The sequence below is a fragment of the Brienomyrus brachyistius genome, chromosome 12 (assembly GCF_023856365.1).
Source record: "Brienomyrus brachyistius isolate T26 chromosome 12, BBRACH_0.4, whole genome shotgun sequence".
In the NCBI taxonomy this organism is placed as follows: Eukaryota; Metazoa; Chordata; class Actinopteri; order Osteoglossiformes; family Mormyridae; genus Brienomyrus; species Brienomyrus brachyistius.
In genome coordinates, this window is record NC_064544.1 from 757,093 (window position 1) to 778,760 (window position 21,668).

At 47.6% G+C, this 21,668-nt stretch overlaps 1 protein-coding gene across 6 annotated transcripts in view; it reads left to right on the top strand.

Annotated features, from left to right (window-relative positions):
* The window catches only part of LOC125704399 (probable phospholipid-transporting ATPase IA), a 92,556-nt gene extending 70,888 nt beyond the window's left edge, over positions 1–21,668 (top strand). For 5 of the 6 annotated variants that reach the window (XM_048969871.1, XM_048969874.1, XM_048969875.1 and 2 more), the window contains exons 27-36: positions 82–156; positions 1,887–2,009; positions 6,253–6,331; positions 7,213–7,274; positions 7,636–7,692; positions 7,871–7,978; positions 14,409–14,497; positions 15,198–15,290; positions 17,633–17,721; positions 19,924–21,668. In XM_048969871.1, the coding sequence (XP_048825828.1) occupies positions 82–156; positions 1,887–2,009; positions 6,253–6,331; positions 7,213–7,274; positions 7,636–7,692; positions 7,871–7,978; positions 14,409–14,497; positions 15,198–15,290; positions 17,633–17,721; positions 19,924–20,018 (870 nt within the window). In that variant the 3' untranslated portion in view covers positions 20,019–21,668. Of the gene's footprint in view, positions 1–81; positions 157–1,886; positions 2,010–6,252; positions 6,332–7,212; positions 7,275–7,635; positions 7,693–7,870; positions 7,979–14,408; positions 14,498–15,197; positions 15,291–17,632; positions 17,722–19,262; positions 19,300–19,923 lie in introns of all 6 variants that reach the window. The other variant, XM_048969873.1, reaches the window with a different exon arrangement.

The following is a 21,668-nucleotide window of genomic DNA, read 5'->3' on the forward strand; positions in this document are numbered from 1 at the left end:
CGTCGGTCACACCTTGATGACATCACCAACACACTCATTCAGTGTCCTCTGCTGTGTCTCAGTCAGTCTGTCTGTCTGCAGATCTGGTTCGCCTTCGTGAATGGTTTCTCGGGACAGATCCTCTTCGAACGCTGGTGTATCGGCCTCTACAACGTGGTGAGTACTTACCCCCCCCCCCCCCTCTCTCTCTCTCTCTCCCCCTCATTCTACCTACTTTGTAATCTCAAGGCGAGGAACCGATTTCCTGCAGCACTCCAAAGGCTTTTCTTTCACAACTGTTCTGCGTCACTCTCATCCTGAGAAACAACACTGCGTTTATTTACAATCTGCGAGCACTGGCCCAGCCCCCCAATCCCTTGCTGAAAAGTACTCACCCTATGTACAAAAACAACAGTCCAGCCCCAACTGAGGGGGAGACCAGGGGCCAACCATTAATTAATCAGCAGCCGTGATGATCCTCATAGGTCAAAAGCTCTCTGTATCCCTGTTTGAATTGGCAAGCTGCGGAGATGAAGGAGATGACGTGTAAATCTCCAGTGGACATCTTGTCACAAACGTGGCTGCCAGTTACCTTGTGGCGGTAACCCAGTTTGATTTAGGAAGGGGCTGATTTATCATGGGAGGGAATAGGAGTAGGCCGTGTGTGCGAGTGAGCTGGATGGACGCGGGGCGTGACGGCGAAAGCTGGCCGCCCTAGGCCAGGTGGGGAGCCGCCTCTCAGCTGACCCGACGCACCTCTGCTCAACAGTAACCCTCCTCCAGCGTGAGGCATCTGGAGTTCGGGGGGGATGCACAATTTACACAAGACCCAGGACATTCTGTACAGCCTCCAATATGTCGCTGCACAGGAATTTTTTATTTTTAAACCCCACCCACCCCATATTGTATCAGGTCGATACTGCAGTAAGTGGTGGTGGTGTTCATGAGGGTCTCTGAGGTGTGAGAGGACACACAGAGCAGTACTGTTTTCATACTTCATGTGATGCGTTAGGGTGCCCAGCGGGAAGGGGCCTGGGGGAGTCAGAGGCTCCGCTCGCAGCGGTGTGTGTGTCTGTGTCTGTGTGTGTGTCTCTGTGTGTGTCTCTGTGTGGATGATGTTTGTATTACGTCGTGGAGACCAAATGTTTCCCACAATGTAATAAGAACCTGTTGTCTTGACGCTGTGAGGACAAATTTTTAGGTCCCCACAAAGATCTATAAATGAAATCAAAAAAGCAAAAATGGCAAAAAAAACTCTTGTATGGTTAAAGTTAGGGCTGGGTGGGGGTTAAGGTAGTCATGTTGAGATTAGAGTTTTCCCCATAGAAATGAACGGAGAGTCCCCACAAAGATGTAAGTACAAGCCTGTGTGTGTCTGTGCGTGCGTGTGTGTGCGTGCGTGCGTGCGTGTGTGTGTGTGCGCACACTCTGGTGTGTCCCAGCCCGCCCTGCTGTTCTTCCCTGCAGGCAGATTTGTCTTACCGATGTAATCCAGATGATTACATCAAGGTCAATGCTGCTGTTCTCTTCCATAGAACCGTGTCGCAGCTGGAGTGATGCTAGGAACAACTTTGTTGGCTACGGTTTAGCAATGAAATGTCCATTTTATTATTAATATCAATGCATATTGTTGTTATTATTGTTATTATTTTGTGTTGTTTCATGACACTATAAATCAGGAATTATATTTATTGTATTTTCAGGCTAATATGGACCCAAATGAGGTTCCTAGAATTTTAACCTTAAGTGTGTCTTATTCTGTGATTTTTTTTTTGTTCACCTTTTTATGTGATGTGTTTGCTCAGTGGTGTCCTTCCATGGTGTCTGTATGGGACTCGCTGCACGTCACCCCCGCAAAATGAGGCGTCTTTCACGGACCACGTGGCCCTTTCTTGATTTGCTGACAGATCTTCACGGCCCTGCCCCCCCTGACCCTGGGCATATTCGAGCGCTCTTGCCGGAAGGAGAACATGCTGAAGTACCCACAGCTCTACAAGACGTCCCAGAATGCAATGGGCTTCAACACCAAGGTAACAGTCATGCCCCTCCCCCCTCATAATGGCCCTGGAAAATGCAGCCCCTGGTTAAGAGGCTCCTATATTCATGGGCATCTGCTGAAGTGCCTGTTATTTTCACACAGATTTCATCCAGCCTGTCCGACTGAATGTATTTTCAGGGCTAAAAGCGCTGAATTAACCACAGGGGGTTAGTCCCCATGAAACAAGTTACTAATGTAACCCTCAACCATGGTGTTGCTCTTGGAGTGATACGGAACGTTGTGTCAGCGGCTTATAAACATGACCTATTATTAAGGTGATCTACCGTCTCAATCCTTCTCTTCCTTCACCCTCTTTTATTTCTTTTTCCTTGCTTCTCCCTCTCGCCTACAGTTTATGTGGCAATAAACCCCTCACACATGATTAGAGCTTGTCTTTTTTTTTCAGTTACCAGCAAAAGTCCAGAAACTGAGTAAGGAAAACAACTTCGGCTGATTTAATCCCTGTTAAACAGGGGACCCTGTTTCATGTTTTCACACGAGACGTGAAATACGGCCTTTGAAAAGCCGTGCGTCCCAAAATCGAGACGTCAAACTGAAATTTCAGTTTTGCTCTTTATTCTTTCCCTTCTGCTGTTCCTTTCCTTGGCTCGTTGCTTTTTGTGAGTTCTGCAGGTTTTTCCTCTCCGGAGAGGTTCAGTAGTTCCAGGTTTTCTCGCTCCGGCCTCCCAGAGACTCTGACCCGTGCCTCCAAAGCCCGGGGTCGTCAGGCTACCGCTCTGCCAGCGCCTCTCGCTTCAGGCCTGAATGCTGGATCTCGGTTTGGGTTTTGCTGCAGGACCAATTAGCTGCTTTCACACCAAAGTTCCTAAACGTTCTCAGCCTGGAACTTTTGTAGCTCCTGCCCACTTGTGTGTCGCTTTCATACTACATAACAGGGACTTTTATGCTAAGTAAGCATGGGAGACACTAAATGTTTGTAGGTTAAACTTCACATATAATTTCACATAAAACTACATTGCCGCATCAAAAGAATGGAGGATAAATAAGTCATTTTGTTAGTTATTTGTTAGTTACTGGGGGGGATCGATCTTGATTACAACGAGACACATCCTTTTATTCATATTTTGCTTATATGACCCGCGAGACGTTCATGATTCTTATTAAATTTGGCCAGCAGACCGATCTTTCATTTTCCACAGAATAAAAACAATGTAGCGTTTCCAGGTTTCACCGCCACCACCAGCAATATTAAACAAAAGTATATCGGTTAGCGATCAGATCATTCAATGCAGAAATACGAAGACCAAAGCAGAAAATATATTCATTGATGCATTAAATGTAATCGGGATACAAAAATAATTCCATCTGCTCCTTTTTGCTCCTCTACATCTCTTTTCCTGCACTTTCCCGCAACTTCCATGTTAGCGGCGGTGTTTGTGGCCAAAAAGACAGCAAGCTGACCGTCTCCCCAGTACTTTGTGTTCAAAAGAAAAGTACTGAGTCTGGAGCAGGTACTAAATAAAGGTTCTAGAACTGCCTCCGTGGAACTAAAATTGTACCGAGTTCCTGCAGTATGAACACGACAAAAGTCCCTGGTTCTTGAAAAAGGTTCTGGTTCCAGAAAAAAAGTTCTGGCAGTGTGAAAGCGACTATTGCCATAGCAGGTCTCTTTCTCTTCGTAAATGCAGTGTCTGGGCCCAGTTCCCTTCCTGCAGCCATCACCGCAGATTGCTGGCTACCAGTCATGCTTAATAAATTCACTTTCCCGTTCAGCCGATCCAGTAACCATAAGGAAATGGATTTTAGGCTTCCGAGGTGGTCAGGAGGCCCAAAAAGACCTGTCCAGAACTGTGTGGCAGGCTGACTGATGAAGAGGGTGTCCAATCGCATGTTCTGAAGTTTGTTTACTCGAAGCTTGCCACTTCAGTTTCATGCAGGGATGGGGAACTCCTCACCAATCCTACGATTCTTCGTGGCTACTGATGTGTTGGCTTCATAGACTCTGCTGGATCTTTGGGACGTTTACGCCTGTCTGTCTAAACAAGATTTCATTTCTCTGGTATTATATTACTGCACAGGAAATTAGTGTAGGATCCTAAAAAAAGGCTTTGCACTCATAACGAATCTGCCAAGTAAAATTGAGTTTGTTTTTTCACGATGATGAAAATATGTTCTGAAAGGGGTGAGAAGGAATAGTTCAAATCAGCATACTTTCATCTGGACCTTGTTTTGTGGCAATAATGTAATAATTGAAAATGTGACTGTTTTTTCATACCCCCTCTGGTCTCATTGGGGGGGTTGGAGTCTAGTGGATTTTTGCATGGAGGTGTAGAATATTCCAGGAGAAGGTGTGGAATATTTGACAAACTGCCAGCATCTCACTTATAATTAATATGATTGTTATTTCTGATGGTGGTGGTATTTGTCAGGCTGACTTATGGGGTTGTTTTTGTCGTCGTCCCCCCCCCCACTCAGAGCTAGGAAAGGAGGAGGGGGCCTGGAAATATTTGGCCGAGTGTAAAGTACATGCTTTCATGCTTTTTTAAGCAATTAGCGGGACACAAAGGCCTTGGCTTGAGCCAGGCCATGGCTGTGCATTCACTGTGGGATCCCGAGCAGCCTGTCGGCAGACAGCAGGCTTGCTGTGACAAATGGTTATGAACGTTTACTGATTTCATTAGTATTCATTGGGGGGCAGTGGGGGGGGGGGGGGGGGGGGGGTTAATGGGAGGGGGCTCTTCTGGCAGCATGGAATGTGACTGCGTAGAGGAACGGCGTTCCTGTCTCAGATCGTCTGGGCACACGGGATTACAGCCACCAGTGTGGGGATTGTTTTGCCTCATGCTGTGTGCGGCGGGGGTGTCTGTGTGTTTCTGGGGATGGGGGGGTCCTGCGTCAGTGTGCAGAGGGCTAATTAGGTTAAACGGTGTAATTTATCCAATCGACGTAATAAATCACACATGGGCTGCGGAGAAATGCTCGGGGGGTGTCAGCTCCCAGCTAGTAGGCTGGCCGGGGGTGTGTGTTTGGAGGTGCGGGGGACTGGGGGAGGGGGGGGTTCGGGGGTGGCGGACCTTTTGGACAGGGACCTGGACTTTGTTTTTGTGACACAAGGGCAGGGGTCAAGAGGTCAGGGCAAAAAACCCCAGGACCCCTAGGAGGGGTAGTTTGGAGTAAGATAATATTGAGAGCCCCCACCTTTCCCCTATTAATGCCTCTCACTGAAAACCCACCTGTAGTTCATCTCAGATAATGTAGTCAATGGTAAGTATACACGGTCATCGTGGTCAGCTGACCATCACTTTGAATGGTGATTGGCTGTGCCTCACATTACCCATAATGCAGGAAGGAAGTTACTGGCTGGGTTTTGCCTGAGTAAGCGTTTTGACAGTTTGTTTTGGGCTTGTCATCCTTTTCATGAATGTTGTTGTAATGTTGAACGATTGTGGTCTGTGGTGCTTTTTAAGGGCATAGTAATTCAATTTTAATAAAAAAAAGCAGACTGAAACATTTGGAAGAAGCCTGCATTTCTGATTCAGCAGCCTTATGTCACTTTTGATCAATTTTAAACTTTTAAAAATAACAGGAGTGGAAACGCGCGGCACGTGAAGACGGGCGGTGGGCACTCGTGCTTCCCGGCCGCGTCTGGCGGCTCCACTCAGTGTTGGTTTCTTTGGAGGATCCTGTGCATAATATGCTTTTCGGAAGACCTGACTGCAGGGGTGCAGTATCGCATGAAAGCGCGCATCCAAGGTCCACAAGCCCTCGCACGCGTTCCTGCCTACATGCCGGGGCGTAGACGTGGCCTCCACGCATCCCACGCTGATTTTCCGCTTTTTAAAGAAATGGTCCTATTCGGAAGACCGGCACACGTGTGTGCGCGTGCGTGTAACTCCTGTGTATAGCTGTATTTGTGAGGAATTCCCATTGGCTGCCATTTACTGTAATTATCTCAAATCACCTGAAAGATTAAAATTGCTTATGAAAAACGCATTTACAGGAGTTCCAAATGACATAAGCTAAGATGCTCTGCACACACACACACACACACACTGCACAGTCAGAGCCCCACGTCTGTGTTCACGCCCCCCCATCCCAGAGACACGGTGGATACAAAATGTCCGTCAGCGGGGGACCATTCAGCCTTCGGAGGCTGACAAAATCAGCACTTAGCGGAGCGCTGAGCGGGGATAAAGGCGCGGGGTCGGAGGTTGCGGGGCTGGCTTGGTCACCAGCAGCTTTCTCATGCCTCTCTCCCCCACTCTCGGTGGCAGGTCTTCTGGGGCCATTGTCTGAACGGCCTGTTCCACTCCATCATCCTCTTCTGGTTTCCCCTGCAGGCCTTCCAGCACGGTAAGCGCCCCCTCCCATCCTCTGCCTGCGGCATTTTTTGTTTTTTGGTTTTCTTTTCATCGAGGAAAGCTAGCAAAATACTTACCTCGTCTTAATTGTCGCCCCCCCCCCCCCCTCTCTGCACCCGCTGTGGGCCCCAGTGTGTCTCTCTGTGCTCCATCTGCTCTCACAATGTGGTGGTGTGGGGGGGGGGGGCACAATGAATTAGCAACAGCAAGAAATGGAAGTGCTCAGAATCCAACCTCCCACCCCCCCCCCCCTCGTTCATCGGGATAATGGAGGCGGAGGGGCAGGGGGCTGTGTATTGCAGATGTAACAGGGGGGTTTGCCGAAAGACCACACAGAATCCGGCTCGGTCCCCAGGCGAAGCAGGAAGCGCTGTCCTCTGATTGACAGGCTGACAGGAAGGCCCTCCTCACGCAAGCCCTCAGCCTGGGAAAGCAATAATGGCGTGAAATACATTTTTCTAGAATAATTTCCTCCAGTTACCAGGCAGTCTCAAGACCCGCACTAACAGGCGCGCCCACGCATCGGCCGGCTGACCCGTCGCCCGCAAATTAATAGGCCCCTTTGTTCGGCGGGCGGGACACGGCTGAGCGGTTTTTTGCTTGCGTTCCGCGTTTTTAATTAGGTGCATTTTGTGCTCAGTGGCATCAGTGGAGCCGAATTAGCGGGAACTGGCCTAGCTGGCCACGTTGAGCGTAGCTGTACATCCCCGTGGCCTGTCCCTGTGCTCTGCACGGTGCACATCCCCAATGTTTACTCTGCACATCCCCCACCCGTGATTTCCTCTCGCCAAACGGAATGCTTTTAGACACGAGTCCAACAGGAGGAAAGAAAACCCAGATATTTGACTAAAAGCATGTTGATCCTTTTCACAGATACGGCCTTTGGAAACGGACGGACGGCAGATTACCTCCTCCTGGGGAACATGGTTTATACAGTAAGTCCCTGGGCGCAGTGTTAAGGTCCACTCTGGAGGAAATGCTTGCATAGGGATGCGAGGAGGGGGGGGGGGGGCTCAGCTCCGCAGGTGGTCTGCCTGATTTCATTGAGGATGTCAAGATTTTTTTTTTTTTTTAAAAAAAGGGAAAACCTTGACCAGGCAAATGGAGGAAATTGACAGCAATTACACATTTTTAAGATTGTAATTTAATTTCTGCCCTGAGTCAGAAGTGTTTTTACAGTCAGTTTCTGGGTGTGATTATCATACAGACCACAAAGACCTTTTTTGGCTTTTAGGCTGTGTATCGGCTATGGGGTCACACCACTGATTGTTCTCTGTAACCGTGTTTGATTCCCAGTATGTGGTCATCACCGTGTGCCTGAAAGCCGGCCTGGAGACGTCATCCTGGACTATGGTGGGTCTGGGATGTTCTACCGACCCTGCCGTCCTCTGCATTTCTTCATCCCTCTACACCGTTCTAGCTTTTCACCTGTCCCATCCACGTCCCCTGTTGCCATGGTTGCCCTGTGTTGCCGCGGTCGTGAATTCCGCTGTTGATGTTACTTTCTGCCTGGCTCTGCTCTGTCCCACAGTTCAGCCACATCGCCATCTGGGGCAGCATCGGCCTGTGGGTGGTGTTCTTTGGAGTGTACGCCTCGCTCTGGCCTGCTATCCCTCTGGCTCCAGACATGTCGGGTGAGGTATGAGAGCCTACCCCCCCTCCCCCCGCCACCCCCCGGATTAGTTAAACCATGTCTTTAGCTTAACGGGGGGGGGGAGGGGGGCAACCTGACTAAAGCTGGCTCTTCTAGTGGTCTTCCATCTTAGGCCTGGGGAACAGATTATGATTTTAAATGCACCTGAGCTCCTAATAGTGTAATTAAAGCATTAAGTGTGTTACTGTCGAGAGCTCAGCCGTGCATGAAGGCCAGGCTGTGTGGTATCTGCCCATGGAATGGCAGAAATAACTGGAAGTAAACATCTATCCATCTGTCCATCTTCAGACCACTTAGAAATAAACACTGAGCAGTGTTTTCCAAAACATGGTCCCTGACTAAAATGGTACTCAGTGCATCACACGAAGGGGGGGGCGCCATCTGACAGAGGCGGTCACCTCCTAGTGTGCCCCCTCCCAGTGGGAGCTGGTATAGAATGGAGAGGGTGGCTCTCTGAGGTCTTCTGGGGCCCTGTGCCCTTTCCTGCAGGGGACTTGTTTATTAGGAGGGGAGGGCCGCCAAGGACAGCTGGGGGGGTGAGGGGGGGGGAGGTAGCAGTCATGTAAGCCCTCCTGATTGGCTGATTGTATGACTGATACCAGAACCCAGACCTGGGGCCTTTATGCCTCACAGAATTAATCTAATTACACCAAAAAAAATACACATTTTTACAGTCCCCACAAGGGGAAACTCAATTTTATTTAAATCTGTCTATAGTCTATAACAAATGTTAGATGTCTTATATTTTTGTCTGGTTACTTCTGGTTAAGGTTAGGTAGGGGTTAAGGTTGTCATAGTTAGGATTACATTTTTGTGCACAGAAATGAATGGAGAGTCCCCACAAGGATATAGATACCTAATCTGTGTGCGTGTGTGTGACTGAGCCGGATGTGGGTAACCCGGTGTTCATGTCAATGTTAAATCAGGTGCCCTTCTCTCTGTTCACTTAACGTATAATGCATTTGGTTGGCGACAAGCGACGTGCTGGAGCTCCATAATCACATACGACTCGTAAAAGTAAGGAACCTTCGCTCTTCCATCATCGCGCCATTTTATCCAAGAAGCACTTAACCCTGAACAGGAGGAGTTCTATGTGGACCATACCACCCCCACTCCCCACGTCCCCCCTCCCACTCCAAAGAGACCCAATGATGTCCTGAAGGTACCGGGATCTCCACAGAGAAAAAGACACGTTGCTGATTCTCGTTAAACCGCACAAAACTTTGTGCTATCTCTACTTGACCGAAAGGTACTTTATTACCATGAAGAGCATTTCAGTTAAGCTGCCTTATACAATGTTACATAGTGATATGTCTCTTAATTGCATGGTCAAGGTTGCGGGGGGGGGTCCTGGAGCCCATCCCAAGCAGTAAAGGGCACAAGGCTGGGGTACACGCTGGATGGGATCGCTGTTCTGTCACAGGGATGTAACTATATGAGTAAATCAATGAAACAAACATTTATCACAGTGATGCAGAATGAAAACTCATGTTTTCCTTTAGGATTTATCATCTTTCTGTCTCTCCAGTTTCTGAAAGCACATAAACCTTTATGATGATTTACTTTTGGGAAACACGGGCCCTGGGTCAGGAACACGGCATGGCTGTCATAATGCACATGGCTGCTGTACGCGGTAAAGCTCCTTCTGCTAGATGAATACCAATGTGAGCCTCTCACCATTTTTACCAATATAAACAGCCATACGTCTCAAAGCTTAAGCATGTGTGATTATCAGGGTAATATATCACTTTAATAAGAGAATTTAAAAATGAAGAAAGTAGTGGTAACACTTTATTTAAAACATAGTTTTTGGTAACTTATAAACTCACTCATAAGAAATGCATGGCTATAAACATGGCTATAAATATTTCTCGAAAGGCATAGGACATTATAGCCATGTTTATTATGCATTATGAATGCCTAATGAAGCTCTCATCTATAATGCACTATAGATACCTTTATATGCATGATAATGGTCGGTATAAGTATTAAGGATGCTTTGTACTGCATTATGAAGGTGCATTATAGATGAGAGCTTCATAAGGAAGTCATAATGCATAATAAACATTGGCTATAATGTCCTATATTTTTTTATAAATATTTACAGCCATGTTTATAGCCATGCATGAGTTTAAAATACTTTATGAATGCATTATAATGCATTATGCATGTGTTCATAAATTATTAAAAACATGGCCTTAAGTAAAGTGTCACCAACTCAGTTAATTTGACGGCAGTGGAATAGTTTTATATATGGAAATAATTAATGCAGAAAATGAAGTGGGTGTGCATAGGAGAGCGAGAGTTCAGTACAAATGACCATGTTTTGATAATGACCATGGGGGTGGGAACAAATTGCTCTGAGGAAGTATTGTTTAGGCCAAACAACTACTGCTTTTGATGGCCGTCGATCTCTTTTATTCCCACAAGCTCCTCCCTCCTATAACCTTTGACCCGTGGAGCTCGGTAGTTGACTGGCTCTGTCCTTGACTGACAGCTCTCGATAATGCCCTAGTATATACTGCAGTCTTTCACACCACGATTTTAATGTGGGAGGCCTTCGGAAATTGATTCAAAATGCATGCTGGCATATATATTTATATAAATGTAAACTTCTAATGAGTATTTTTTGATTTTAGAAAAGACGGGTTTCCGCGCATATATTCCGTATGAGTTTGGTCTGCTCAGTGGAAGGTGGAGCTTCGTGCCAGAGCTGCTGAGAGGCAGGGCGTTTTGGTTGGGGGTGGGTGGTTGATGAATTGTGAATTCTGCTCATTGCAGTCACACTGGTGACATCTGGGAGGTTGGGGGGGGGGTTCTGCTGCCCATGACGAGCACTGAGACCAGCCGCACACCTCACGGGTCCCGCGGGGGGGCAACCTTTTCTAAGGCCTTTGTAACCAAATTTGTTTGATAGCGCCAAACTCTGAGTCTGAGCTTGTGGGGGTGGCGGTGGTGGTGGGGGGGTCATTCTTGGCAGAGGCCATGGATCTTCTCATACGAACCAGCCTATAAATACCCCTCCCCAGTTGCCCCAGCTCATCTACCACCCCCATAAACACTCACACCCTGAGCCCAAAACAGGCTCCCCATGTTCCGTTCCATTGTGTGGCCTCATTGCTCTGGCTGGGAGGGGGCACCCAGCACGGGCAGGCCCCTGAGGATTTAATTTCTCCTCTTTATTTTTCTTCTGTGATTCAAAATTAAAAAAAAAAATAGCCCACAAAGAAGCCTTGTGGCTGACGGCTTCACGTCTGGGAAGTTTGGATTAGATATGCTAAATAAAAAAAGCCACCGCAATCTGACAGGCTTTCAGATATGACTTGGGGGGGGGGGCGGTTGGTGCCTCCCCCCTCCCTTGCCGTTTGTTTCCAAAGCCAAAGGCCCAGGCTGGGCCTGAATAGCAAGATCCAATTGTCCTCTGTTCATATTTACCATCACAATGGTGGGAATTAACATTCCAACACCTACACTATCACTTCTGGATTTTTTCTGCTCCCAGGCCTTATCTCCCAAACTCTTGTGTGGGCCCTGTGATTACTGTAGATCACTGTATCTCCCTATCAATCAGGCAGCTTTAAACAACTGCAGTCAGGGGCGGCTCAAGCTCGCCGCTCTTGTCTTTCACGTGTGAAAAAGTTTACCAGCCCGGCCTAAATTTATTTAACAGCTTGCTTGGATGCGTGTTACGTCCCCGTAAGCGGACTTGTTCCTGTAACCCCTGTAACCCCTACGGAGCTGCTTCTGGAGGGGGGGGGGGGGTGATGCTCCAGTTTAGCATTTACTGCTTTTATTCCCTTCGTTTTTATTTTTTTACCTGGTCTTCCCACTAAAGCTGGGATCGGGGATCGAGGGCGCGGTGTCCTGAAGTGAGAAAGGACAGGTAGGGCCAGATCTGGCTGCATGGGTAGGAGGTAGCGGGAAGGTAGTGCCTGTTACCCTGGGTGACTGTGAGTGGCACTCTGCAGGTATGACAGTATGGGGGGGGGCATGCTTCTCATTTGAATGAGGGTGTTTAATGGCTACGTTATGGTGCAGCATACTGGCTGTGATCCAGAGGACCAAGGAGGGTAAATCTGTATGCCCTGTCCCTCAGAGGCCACCAGAGGGGCTTTTGGACACGAATAAGGGAAGTGAAAGCAGAGCTGTGGGACAGGAAATACAGAGACAGGTCCCTGAAATGCACCTCGAATCCTGAGGACAACACAGCCTTTTAGGCTGGCCTGCGTGGACCGGCTTCTCCAGGGGCTGCCGCCGGTAAAGGAGGGGGAAATCCTGACTGTGAAGGCCACAGTTACACCCCCCCTCCCAGCAGTAGCCCTACCCCCTGTACCATAGCAGTGTTTATTAGTGTAATTTGTCGTACGGACATGACAAGCTCTTTCCGCTGTGTGTGTCCCATTAAAGGATAAATAGAAGATGATGGTCTTATCTGATCTGCGTTGGATCATTAAAACAAATCATTCCTCCTCTTAAATTCTTTTTTTTTAATTTATAACCAGGGACAGTTAGGTTTTATTTTCCTTATTTGTCTTTGCAAGGATCAGATTGAACTGAAATACATTTTAAACAGGTTAAATTCTTTCCTTGTTTAAATGACTTATTTTTTTTCTTCAGTAATTCTTAACTTGTTGGATAAAAGATCTTCAATATATAAAAAGTTTATTGATGTAATTTGACCAAAACTTAATTTTACCATGTATTCATCTTAAAAATGTATTTTTTTCTTCTTCTTCATTATTATTGTTTATATGTTTAGCCTGTGAATTCCAGCTGTGTGTCTTACAGATGTTCTTGTCACATGATCTAATGCTGTCATAATGAAGGGCTTGTGAACACCTGACACCCATTGATACCTGTGACACTGATTCTTTTGCGTGTGACCCCCCCCCCCCCCCTCCAGATATTTCTGTTTCACATTAGAAGCAGGATTTTGTCAGCGCTGGGGTGCAGGCGTTTGCTAGATGTGGGGGTGTTCCGTAATTTGCAGGACGCGGGATATGTTTTTGCTCTTTGACATTCCAGTGACAGACGGCTTCAGGGCCCCAGCAGTGCCAAAGAAAACAGGCTGGTGAGCCTGCTGCCGGTGACGTCCCACATCAGAGGGGGCCTTTCTGCCGTTTAGCGGCTTTGTTTAAACAGCCCGGCTTATCCGTGGCGTGATGAATTGTGTATTTTTTAAAAAGGAAACTGCAAGGGAAGGAATGCCTTAGGGAAATAGCGGTGCTGCATCCCCTCGGCTGGCTCCGGCATGCGGTGGCATGCGACTGGGAGTGATGGGGACAGTGTTCGGGCTGTTCTCGGTGCCTCTGGTTCCATTGGCAGCATGTTAGCCTGATGCCTCAGTGGTTGTGGGTTCGAATCCTTTATCCACCCTGTGTGTTTGGAATTTGCATGCGTTATGTGGGTTTCCTGCAGTTTCTCCGGTTTCTTCCCATGGACTAATTGGCCTCTCTAAATGGCCGGAGATGTTTGCGTGTGTGCCCTGCGATGGACTGGCTTCTCGTCCAGGGAGACCTCTGCCTTATGTCCTGTGCTGCTTGGAATTGCGCACCCTGGGACCCTGACCAGGATAAATGGATGGATTTAACTGGATGTATTGGTACCACATTTTAAGAGGACACCCCACGCCGAGGAAGGGTTACTGTATCATTTATTTTTTTTGGTTCTTTTTTTCTGTCTGCCACTGACCCTCTTCTCAGACACCATCTGCTTTTAGTTCTCACCACTGCATCCACAGTGAGGGTTGGTTATCCTTACTGGTGCCAAGAGTCCGACCCGCACCTTTCGGATCTCCGGGGAGCAGCTGGAGGTCAGGGGTGACAGGGGCCGGCCAGTGTTTGAAGATGGTTAGGGGTGGGGGTCAGTGGTTTCTGTGGGGAGGGCTGCAGGAGCACGCCGTGTGGCGAGACAACCCTCACGTTCATGTCCCCCCTACACCCCCCCCCACCCCAGCTACGCACGACCTATACATCTTGTGCTAAATCAGAATCAGCTGCCTTGCACGCCCCCGCCTTTGTTGACCTCTGGCTCTATCTGGCAGTGCCCCCATCCCAGCCGAGCACCGGACAGAACGAGCAAAAGCACCAAAGCGGAATGAACGCTGTTACTTTATCATTATCAGTGCCTTAATGGAAGGACCCAGGCTAAGTCACCCCCCCCCCCCCCCAAAAGAAACGGATGCGGCGGAGGCGTAACGAATAGGGATGGCTCTTTGAGCAGCGCCGCGGTTACCTTGATGGCTTTCATCGCCTTACTGCATCCGTTCCCATTTGTTTGCAAGATGAATGACGAGATGACACCTGAAAAGGCGTCCTGCGTCTCCTCTGATATCACTTTACTGTCTGCCAGTCAGATTCTCCGTTTCAGCTGAGTTATCTTGGTGGCGGGGGGGGTCTGTTCTGCTCTGTTGCAGGCGGACATGATGTTCAATTCCGGAGTCTTCTGGATGGGCTTGTTCTTCATCCCCGTCACATCGTTGGTCTTTGATGTGACCTACAAAGTGTGAGTCCCTCCCCCCCCCCCCGTAGCACCAAAGCTTCAACATCTGTAGGCTGTGATTTTGCCAGGGGCTGATGTGGGTGATGTCATTCTCGCCCATCCAATCACTGACCCGCTCGGCCTTCACCAGTTGTTCCTTGCTTATGGTCGCTAAGCAACACTAGACACTGTTATATTTTGTAATTCTCTAGAAGGAACCTACCCCTTATGGTATCTTTGATTTGAATAGTTCTTCTGTTTAGTTCCTCGAATGCACTGTATAGCTCTTCTATCAGCACTAGCTTGTATTTGTTACTGATCATTCATTCGGAGCTCAGTCTAGTATTACAACCCAGTGTCCAAAAAATCCGGGATGCCACGTGAAATGTAAGTAAAAACAGAATGCAATGATTTACAAATCACTTAAACCCATATTTAATTGAGAATAAAACAAAGGCAACGTATCAAATGTTGAAACTGAGAATTCACCGAAAATGGTTTTTGTCAATGGTGTTGCTGGCATCAAATTCAAATTGAGCATTTATTTGTCAAAAAAACAATAAAATTTGATATGTTGTCCTTCTATTCTATTTTCAATTAAATATGGGTTTATATGATTTGCGGATCATTGCATTCTGTTATTTACATTTTACACAGCGTCCCAACTTTTTTGGGAATGCGGTTGCAGGCGGCTCCTTGACAGCAATGTGCTTGTGTTGTACAGGATGAAGCGAGTCTACTTCAAGACCTTGGTGGATGAAGTTCAAGAGTTGGAGGCCCTCTCCCAGGACCCTGGAGCAGCAGTTCATGGGAAAAGGTGCATTTTCTGCTGCCTGTGCCAGTTAACATCGGACCTAACAGTTCATCAGGGGAGCTGCATGTTTTTATTTCTTGGTGTGAACAGAATAGGAATTGAGAAACCACTTCTGCCAGAATACCTGCATCTCCCCCTCAATGCTGTACATTTTTTGTTGAGTTTATTGGTTGATACCGGTTCTCCAGAACAGTTCAGTAGTCACTGTAATGAGTTTGTGTTTGTCCAAAAGGATTTTGTAAATCCAGTTTAACCGAGCTGTGCGAATATGAGTGTGTGTCTCTGCCTGCTGGTTTAATGCGTGTATTCAGCGTGCTTCCTCATGCAAAGCACTGAGCCCACATTCCAGAACACTGACATTTCCAACCCTCCTGTATCAGCCTGCATTCGGCCTGAGGGTGGGGTCATTTTTTCCCACCTCTGTCAGCGTAATTGATGTCATTTGTTTTGTGCGCGTGTTTTTCACAGCCCATTTGTGACCGTTCACTCAGTGGGGGGGGTGTCTAGCCAAGGGCGAAGACTGAGTTGGAGGGGCGTGGTTTGGCTAGAGACTAAACGAGTCTGTTCGAGCCTTTTATAGGTCGAGGAATTTGACAGACCTTCACTGATGTGTTGACTCTCGAAGGCGATAGATCGCTGCATTCATGTCGGTTTAGAACATATCCTGCCAAGAGGACTCACTGTGTTAAACATGTACAGTGAAGTATATCATGACAGGTTTGTCAGTCTCTTCATGGTAGATGCATGAATTGTACTGGGTACGGTGACGATAAGCCAGGGTTGCCCCAGTACACTGAGTGGTCAGTTGCTTCCCTAACTTAAACAGGGGGAATGAGGCTGAGTTTTCCCCTGAAGTGCTAGTCTCTAGTATGAGTACGCTTTGGTCCGTGGGCTGGTGTCGGGGCTGTCAATATGTCGGTATGAATTGATGGCAACCCAACATTGTAGACCAGAGCTCTCTAGCCTTCAGCTATAAGTATCATATGTGTGATTGATGGGCAAAGTATGGCCTAAAGCGGGATGCAGAACTGATGTGCGTATAGATAAACCAAAAGCTCTGTGTATATTTTCCATATAGACCCTCCAGAAGCCTCAGTCTCTGTGGTCCTACGATGTAATAGGCCTTTTCTGTTTACCTCCTTAGGCCCACATTTGGTTGTAAGCTATTACTTCTTCAGCCTTTGAAATCAGAGTCATCCATACATGGGGGGGCTGTAACTCCAGACCTCTCCAAGCTAATTAAGACAATCAGGTTTCTCACCTTAGAAATTATCCAACCCAGTGGCCATGATTATTTTATTATTGCTTTTTAATCAGCCAGATATTCAGCTTAACCCCAGGTGACAAGCGTTGGCGTGCCTTTAGACTTTAACATACCTGTATTGTATTAATGAAACGTGATCTGTCGGTGGTGTCCTGGAACATGCAGAGCTCCAATTAAACTTCAGCGATTTAGAATGTTGTGAGGCGTGTTCTACCCTAGTGGTTAGCTGTGGGTGTTTGTCTTTATTACTTCTCATGGTTATGGATATAAAAAATATCTATGTACACATTTAACATTTTGGGCCTTTTAGACACAGATAAGAATATTCAATGTAACACAGCTGATTGAGCTGGTTGTCAGAGTAACTGGTCACAGGACTCTTTTTTGGTTATATGGAGGTTTCACCCATCCCTCTAACTGCTTTGCATCACATAAATCATGACAGAAGCAAAACATACTGTGTTTTTGCAATAAACTTGAAATATTAACCCAGTGTTTTCGGGGAGGCGATCGAGTCAGATGACATGATGCATCACCAGCATGCGCTTGAAACAATGTCACAGTGAGTGCCTCCTGTGGACACCAGCAGCTCACCACCACAAATGTCCCCCCCCCCCAGATTAATTGAGGGGGCATTCTCTGGACTTGTGGAGTGTGTTTTTCCAGGCCGTAGGGGTAGCGTGGGATAACAGTCATCCAGTTTAATTACGGATAACACTGCTTGCTGCTCCATGGCTCATTGAAACCAGGTACCTCAAACGCACGTCCTTGAAAGATGGATCCAATCATGCCGAAACCGTAGTTGTTCACACGAGTTTATTGAGGAAGGATCAGAGCAGAGGTTGGGCCATGGGGTAGTGTGTGTGCATGCCAGAGGGGGGGGGGTGTTCTGGCAGGTCTCCAAGCACAGCTGGCCAGGCTGTCCTGCAGTGGTTAAGCCCGATCTTACTGCATGTCTCCGTGTAGCTGGAATGTGGGCCAGCACCCCCGCAGTGTGAGGTAGCGAGGCTCGATCGAACTACTTAACACGCAATGCGTGTGTGTGTGTGTGTGTGCGTGTGTGTCCGTGTGTGTCCTGCAGTTTGACCGAGAGAGCCGGACTCCTGAAGAACGTATTCAAGAAGAACACAGCCGCGTACCGCGCTCAGTCCATGCAGCACACCCTGCTCCGTAAGTAACTGCTTCGCTTGCACATATCACACGCCAACTGCACAGACTCACAGCCACCTTTCCGGCGCCCTCACACTGCCGGCGCTCGCCTGCATCTGCCTTTATCCCTATAGGAGACATGCCTGTCAGAGGCGATTTGCAAAGCATGTACGTGCAGGCAGTAGAACAGGCCGGAGGTTTCGGAGGTACTGTGATGTCACGTGCGTGTAATTATTGGAGACCCCTGGCTGGTGCAGACGTGTGCGGAAAATCAAACTCACACGTGTGTAGCCCGTCATGCATGTCGACACAAACCCAAAGAATGATGGGACTCTGCTGTCATCGCGTAAAAGCAAAGGCTCACCTGTCTTTAAATGCAGTGCACTCGTGCCCTCAGTCATGTGAGTGATCGCTTAACTGCATTTATCTGAACCCAGATAAAGGAATAACTTTGGGTCAGTTGTTCCCGACGCGGTAGTGAATAACCGTGCATGAATGTGCCTCAGACACACCTAGCAAGGCCATTTCTGGGGTTTGGGGCTCGCCGGACCAGCAGACTCATGGGCAGAAACACAGAGTAAGACGATATGAGCATGGCTAGAAAATAAGAGCGTAAAGAGGTAAAAGACACTAAAATGCAATGGAAAGGTCTGACACACAGGGAGGCGGCGGCGATGTTCCTCCTGCTCACTTACTGCACGATGCTCATAGTTGCAGTAATCAGCCAGTTTTCGAGTGTGAATGACTTTTTCCACCCCAAATTTTCCAACTTCTCATTTTAAGAAGCATTTTACGCCGAAGTAAATGTCAGTTTGTGTTGTTTGTCCACCCCTTGTGCAGTAGCTAGGTTATCTTGAAGGGTGTGGTAACATTCACTGTCGAAAATGTGCAATATATCTCCAACATATAATCAGAGAAAAAGGAAGAACTTTAAAGCACTGTTTGATGTAACTGCCATACTGCAGTGCAAATACGGCCGGACAGCTTGGGGGCTTAAGACCTTGAGAAGGGTGTGAAATGGGCTTTAGTTTAATACCTCCAGTTTAAAGAAGGGGAGATGGGCGCACGCACACACAGAGCCAGGGTGTAACGCGACTGCTGCTCAGATGCACGACGGCTGGCCTGCGCGTGCTGCCGGGAAACACTCTGTCTGTGCCTCGTCAGTGTTACGTTACTGCTGCATGGCATTGCCTGCACACTCACGTGTGGAAACTTACATCAGCACCACAGCAACCCCCCTCCTCCCCAAAGAGAAATATCCCTCATCAGCCTGCACTGTACCATTCTCGGACTGAAGTATTTCGTTATCATTTTGTGCCCTTTTGCTTGGCTGTTTTGCTTGTGTTTCTCTGATCAGGGAGGGAGGGGGTCACCATGAACGTTACCCCTTGTGTGTCTTAATATCCCTGCCCTTTGACATACCTTTATTCCCCAAAAATGCCGTGAATGAATATTCACCCCTCCCACACCAATACCTTCTGTTGTGCGGTAAGAGATGTCACATATTTTAATATCATTCCCACAATGCTTTGCTCTCACCGGCTTTCTACATGCACCTGCAGCCCTGCAGGAATTGACAGAGTCACAACAGGTGTGAAGGTGAGTCAGGTGAAGGGAAACCTTCTGTAGTCACAGTGGTGGAGGGGAAGCTGTTTCTTAATGCAAATGCAAAGTGTCATGAGCTTCAGGAAAGAAAAGTGTCCATTTTACAGTCAGTGACTCTCAGTTATTTTCTTTTAGCTCAGCAGATTCTCCAAGCCCAGCATTGAGGGATTTGGCTTTTATGGATTTTGGTGGGAATTTACAGCCCGAAGCTAAAAACATGAATCCTACCTTGCTAGTATTTTGATGGTTTTTGGTGAATTACAGCTCAGCTTTTAGTCCAGTTTTGACGCTGAGGAACTTTGACAGACCACCCAGGCTGCCGCTTTGGGACTAGATATGAAACGAGTCCAAGACTGTGTAAAAAGTCATGGACGTATTAACACTGTTCCCTGTATCGCCTGGCTTATTAGTACGTGTTGTGATTTAATTTCTGTCCAAAGGAATCTGAACTACCATTTTTAGCTAACATTTCAATTTGTTTTATTAATATGAATTTCTTTATTGAGACTGGTTTAACTAGTAATTTTATTATTAGCTAAATACTATTCTTATTTATTAATAATTAATTAACCTTGTTTTGTTATTGAATTAAATGTCATGCATCTCACCTGTCTGCAGATGGCTATGCCTTCTCGCAGGACGAGAACGGGGCAGTCTCTCAGTCGGAGGTCGTCCGGGCGTACGACACCACCAAACGGAGGACGGACGAGTAGTGAAGCTCCGCCCCCTCAGGGGCCGATCCTCCACAGGACCCCGCCCACTCTCCCGGCACATCGGAGCATGCTGAAGAGTCACACCGGTGACAGATGTGAAGCTGCAGGAGTTTTTTTTTTATTGGGGGCATAAAAACACTGAACAGAGATTTTAGTTTGTATTATTTCTTCTTCGGCGAGTTCGCTGCGCTGACACTGTGAGGGGAAGAAGGACTTCGGAGCTTCGTCTGAGTATTCAGGGCTCTTGAGGTCTGACAACCCCGCCTTGCCACAGAACTGCATGCAGATCACTGCGTCTGCAGGGGCGACTGATCCCAGGGAACGGAGGGAAAAGCCTCCTCTCATAGCATAAAATTCAGACACCGGAAGACAGAGCACAACAGAGGCTCCTCAGTGGATGTTGCCTGGAAGTGAATGGGACGGGAAGAGGATCCTATTAGCGATGACATAGTGCCGATTGCCACTACAACACAACCAGCCGTGCGAGAATGTAGCTTGCCAAAGAGACACAAATGTGATTTTACTCCTTCCTGTGATTCCTGAATGCAGTTGCAGCTGAAACATTAATGTATTCGGTTTTATGTACCGAGGATTAGCGAGTCATTTTCACACTGGAGCATTTTATGGGTATTTTACAGGTGAAGGCTTTCTGCTCGGTTTAGGTTGGCGTCTGTGTTGTCTGTTTCCCTCCTCCCTGATTTTTTTTGTCTTCCACAATTCCCACACACTGCACACATCACCCCTCCGTAGCTCCTCTTCCTGGCCGAATCCATTTAAGGTGTGGCAGCTGGTAGGCCTGGCCGAGAGAGCCGTCCATCAAACGCAGCGCTCACCCCATTGGCCAGTTTCGGACTAAGGCGGGCTTTGGGTCTGGGGGTGGGCCTGTGAACTGTGCTGTCAGTCCATCAATGCATCATTCACACTTTGAGGGGTCAGAGTCTAGTGGAAAGGTGGGGGGGGTGTCAATGCATTTGTAGATTTTCTTTTCAGATTTTTATATCCTGGAACATTTATTACATGAGAAGTAAGTGCCATTAGCTCGGGGGAAAATGATTCTTAGCCAGTCAGTTGTGGTGCTCACACTGGGACAGTAACCGCGTTCGTATTTTTATATCCAACCTGTAAAATGTAATAAATCTTCTGTTACTAGACACCCCCCAGGCACCTCATTTTTAAATTAAAAAAAAGTAAACGTGCTGCTTATTTTTCATTTATAAACAGCATTGCCATGTTTTTGTGAGATTCGTTGTGCGTGTGTCTATGTGAGACGTTCTCTCTGGCAGTGAGGTTCATGTGTGCAGGCACTGCACCCCTCAGCGCCTGCCTGCAGGGTGACACGCGGCTGTGTGGTGTGCTAAGTGTGCTACCCCGAGCTCTGCTCCATTTTCCTACCCGCCACTGCAGGTAGCCTGGCCCGGATTTGTCTGCCGCTGATTCCTTACCTTCACCGCTCCGGGAGCCTTCTGGGTGTCACGGAAAATGAGCTTCCAACTCCGAAATCTCAGCAGAGGGGGGGTCTGGCTCTCCCGTAAACCGTCACTGCATTTTAACTACTGATTTTAACAGCTGCCTTCTCAGTGTCCAAGCAACCAGCATCCAGGATAACAAACTGTTGTCTGTTTATAATAAAGCTCACTGGTTTTGCTCATA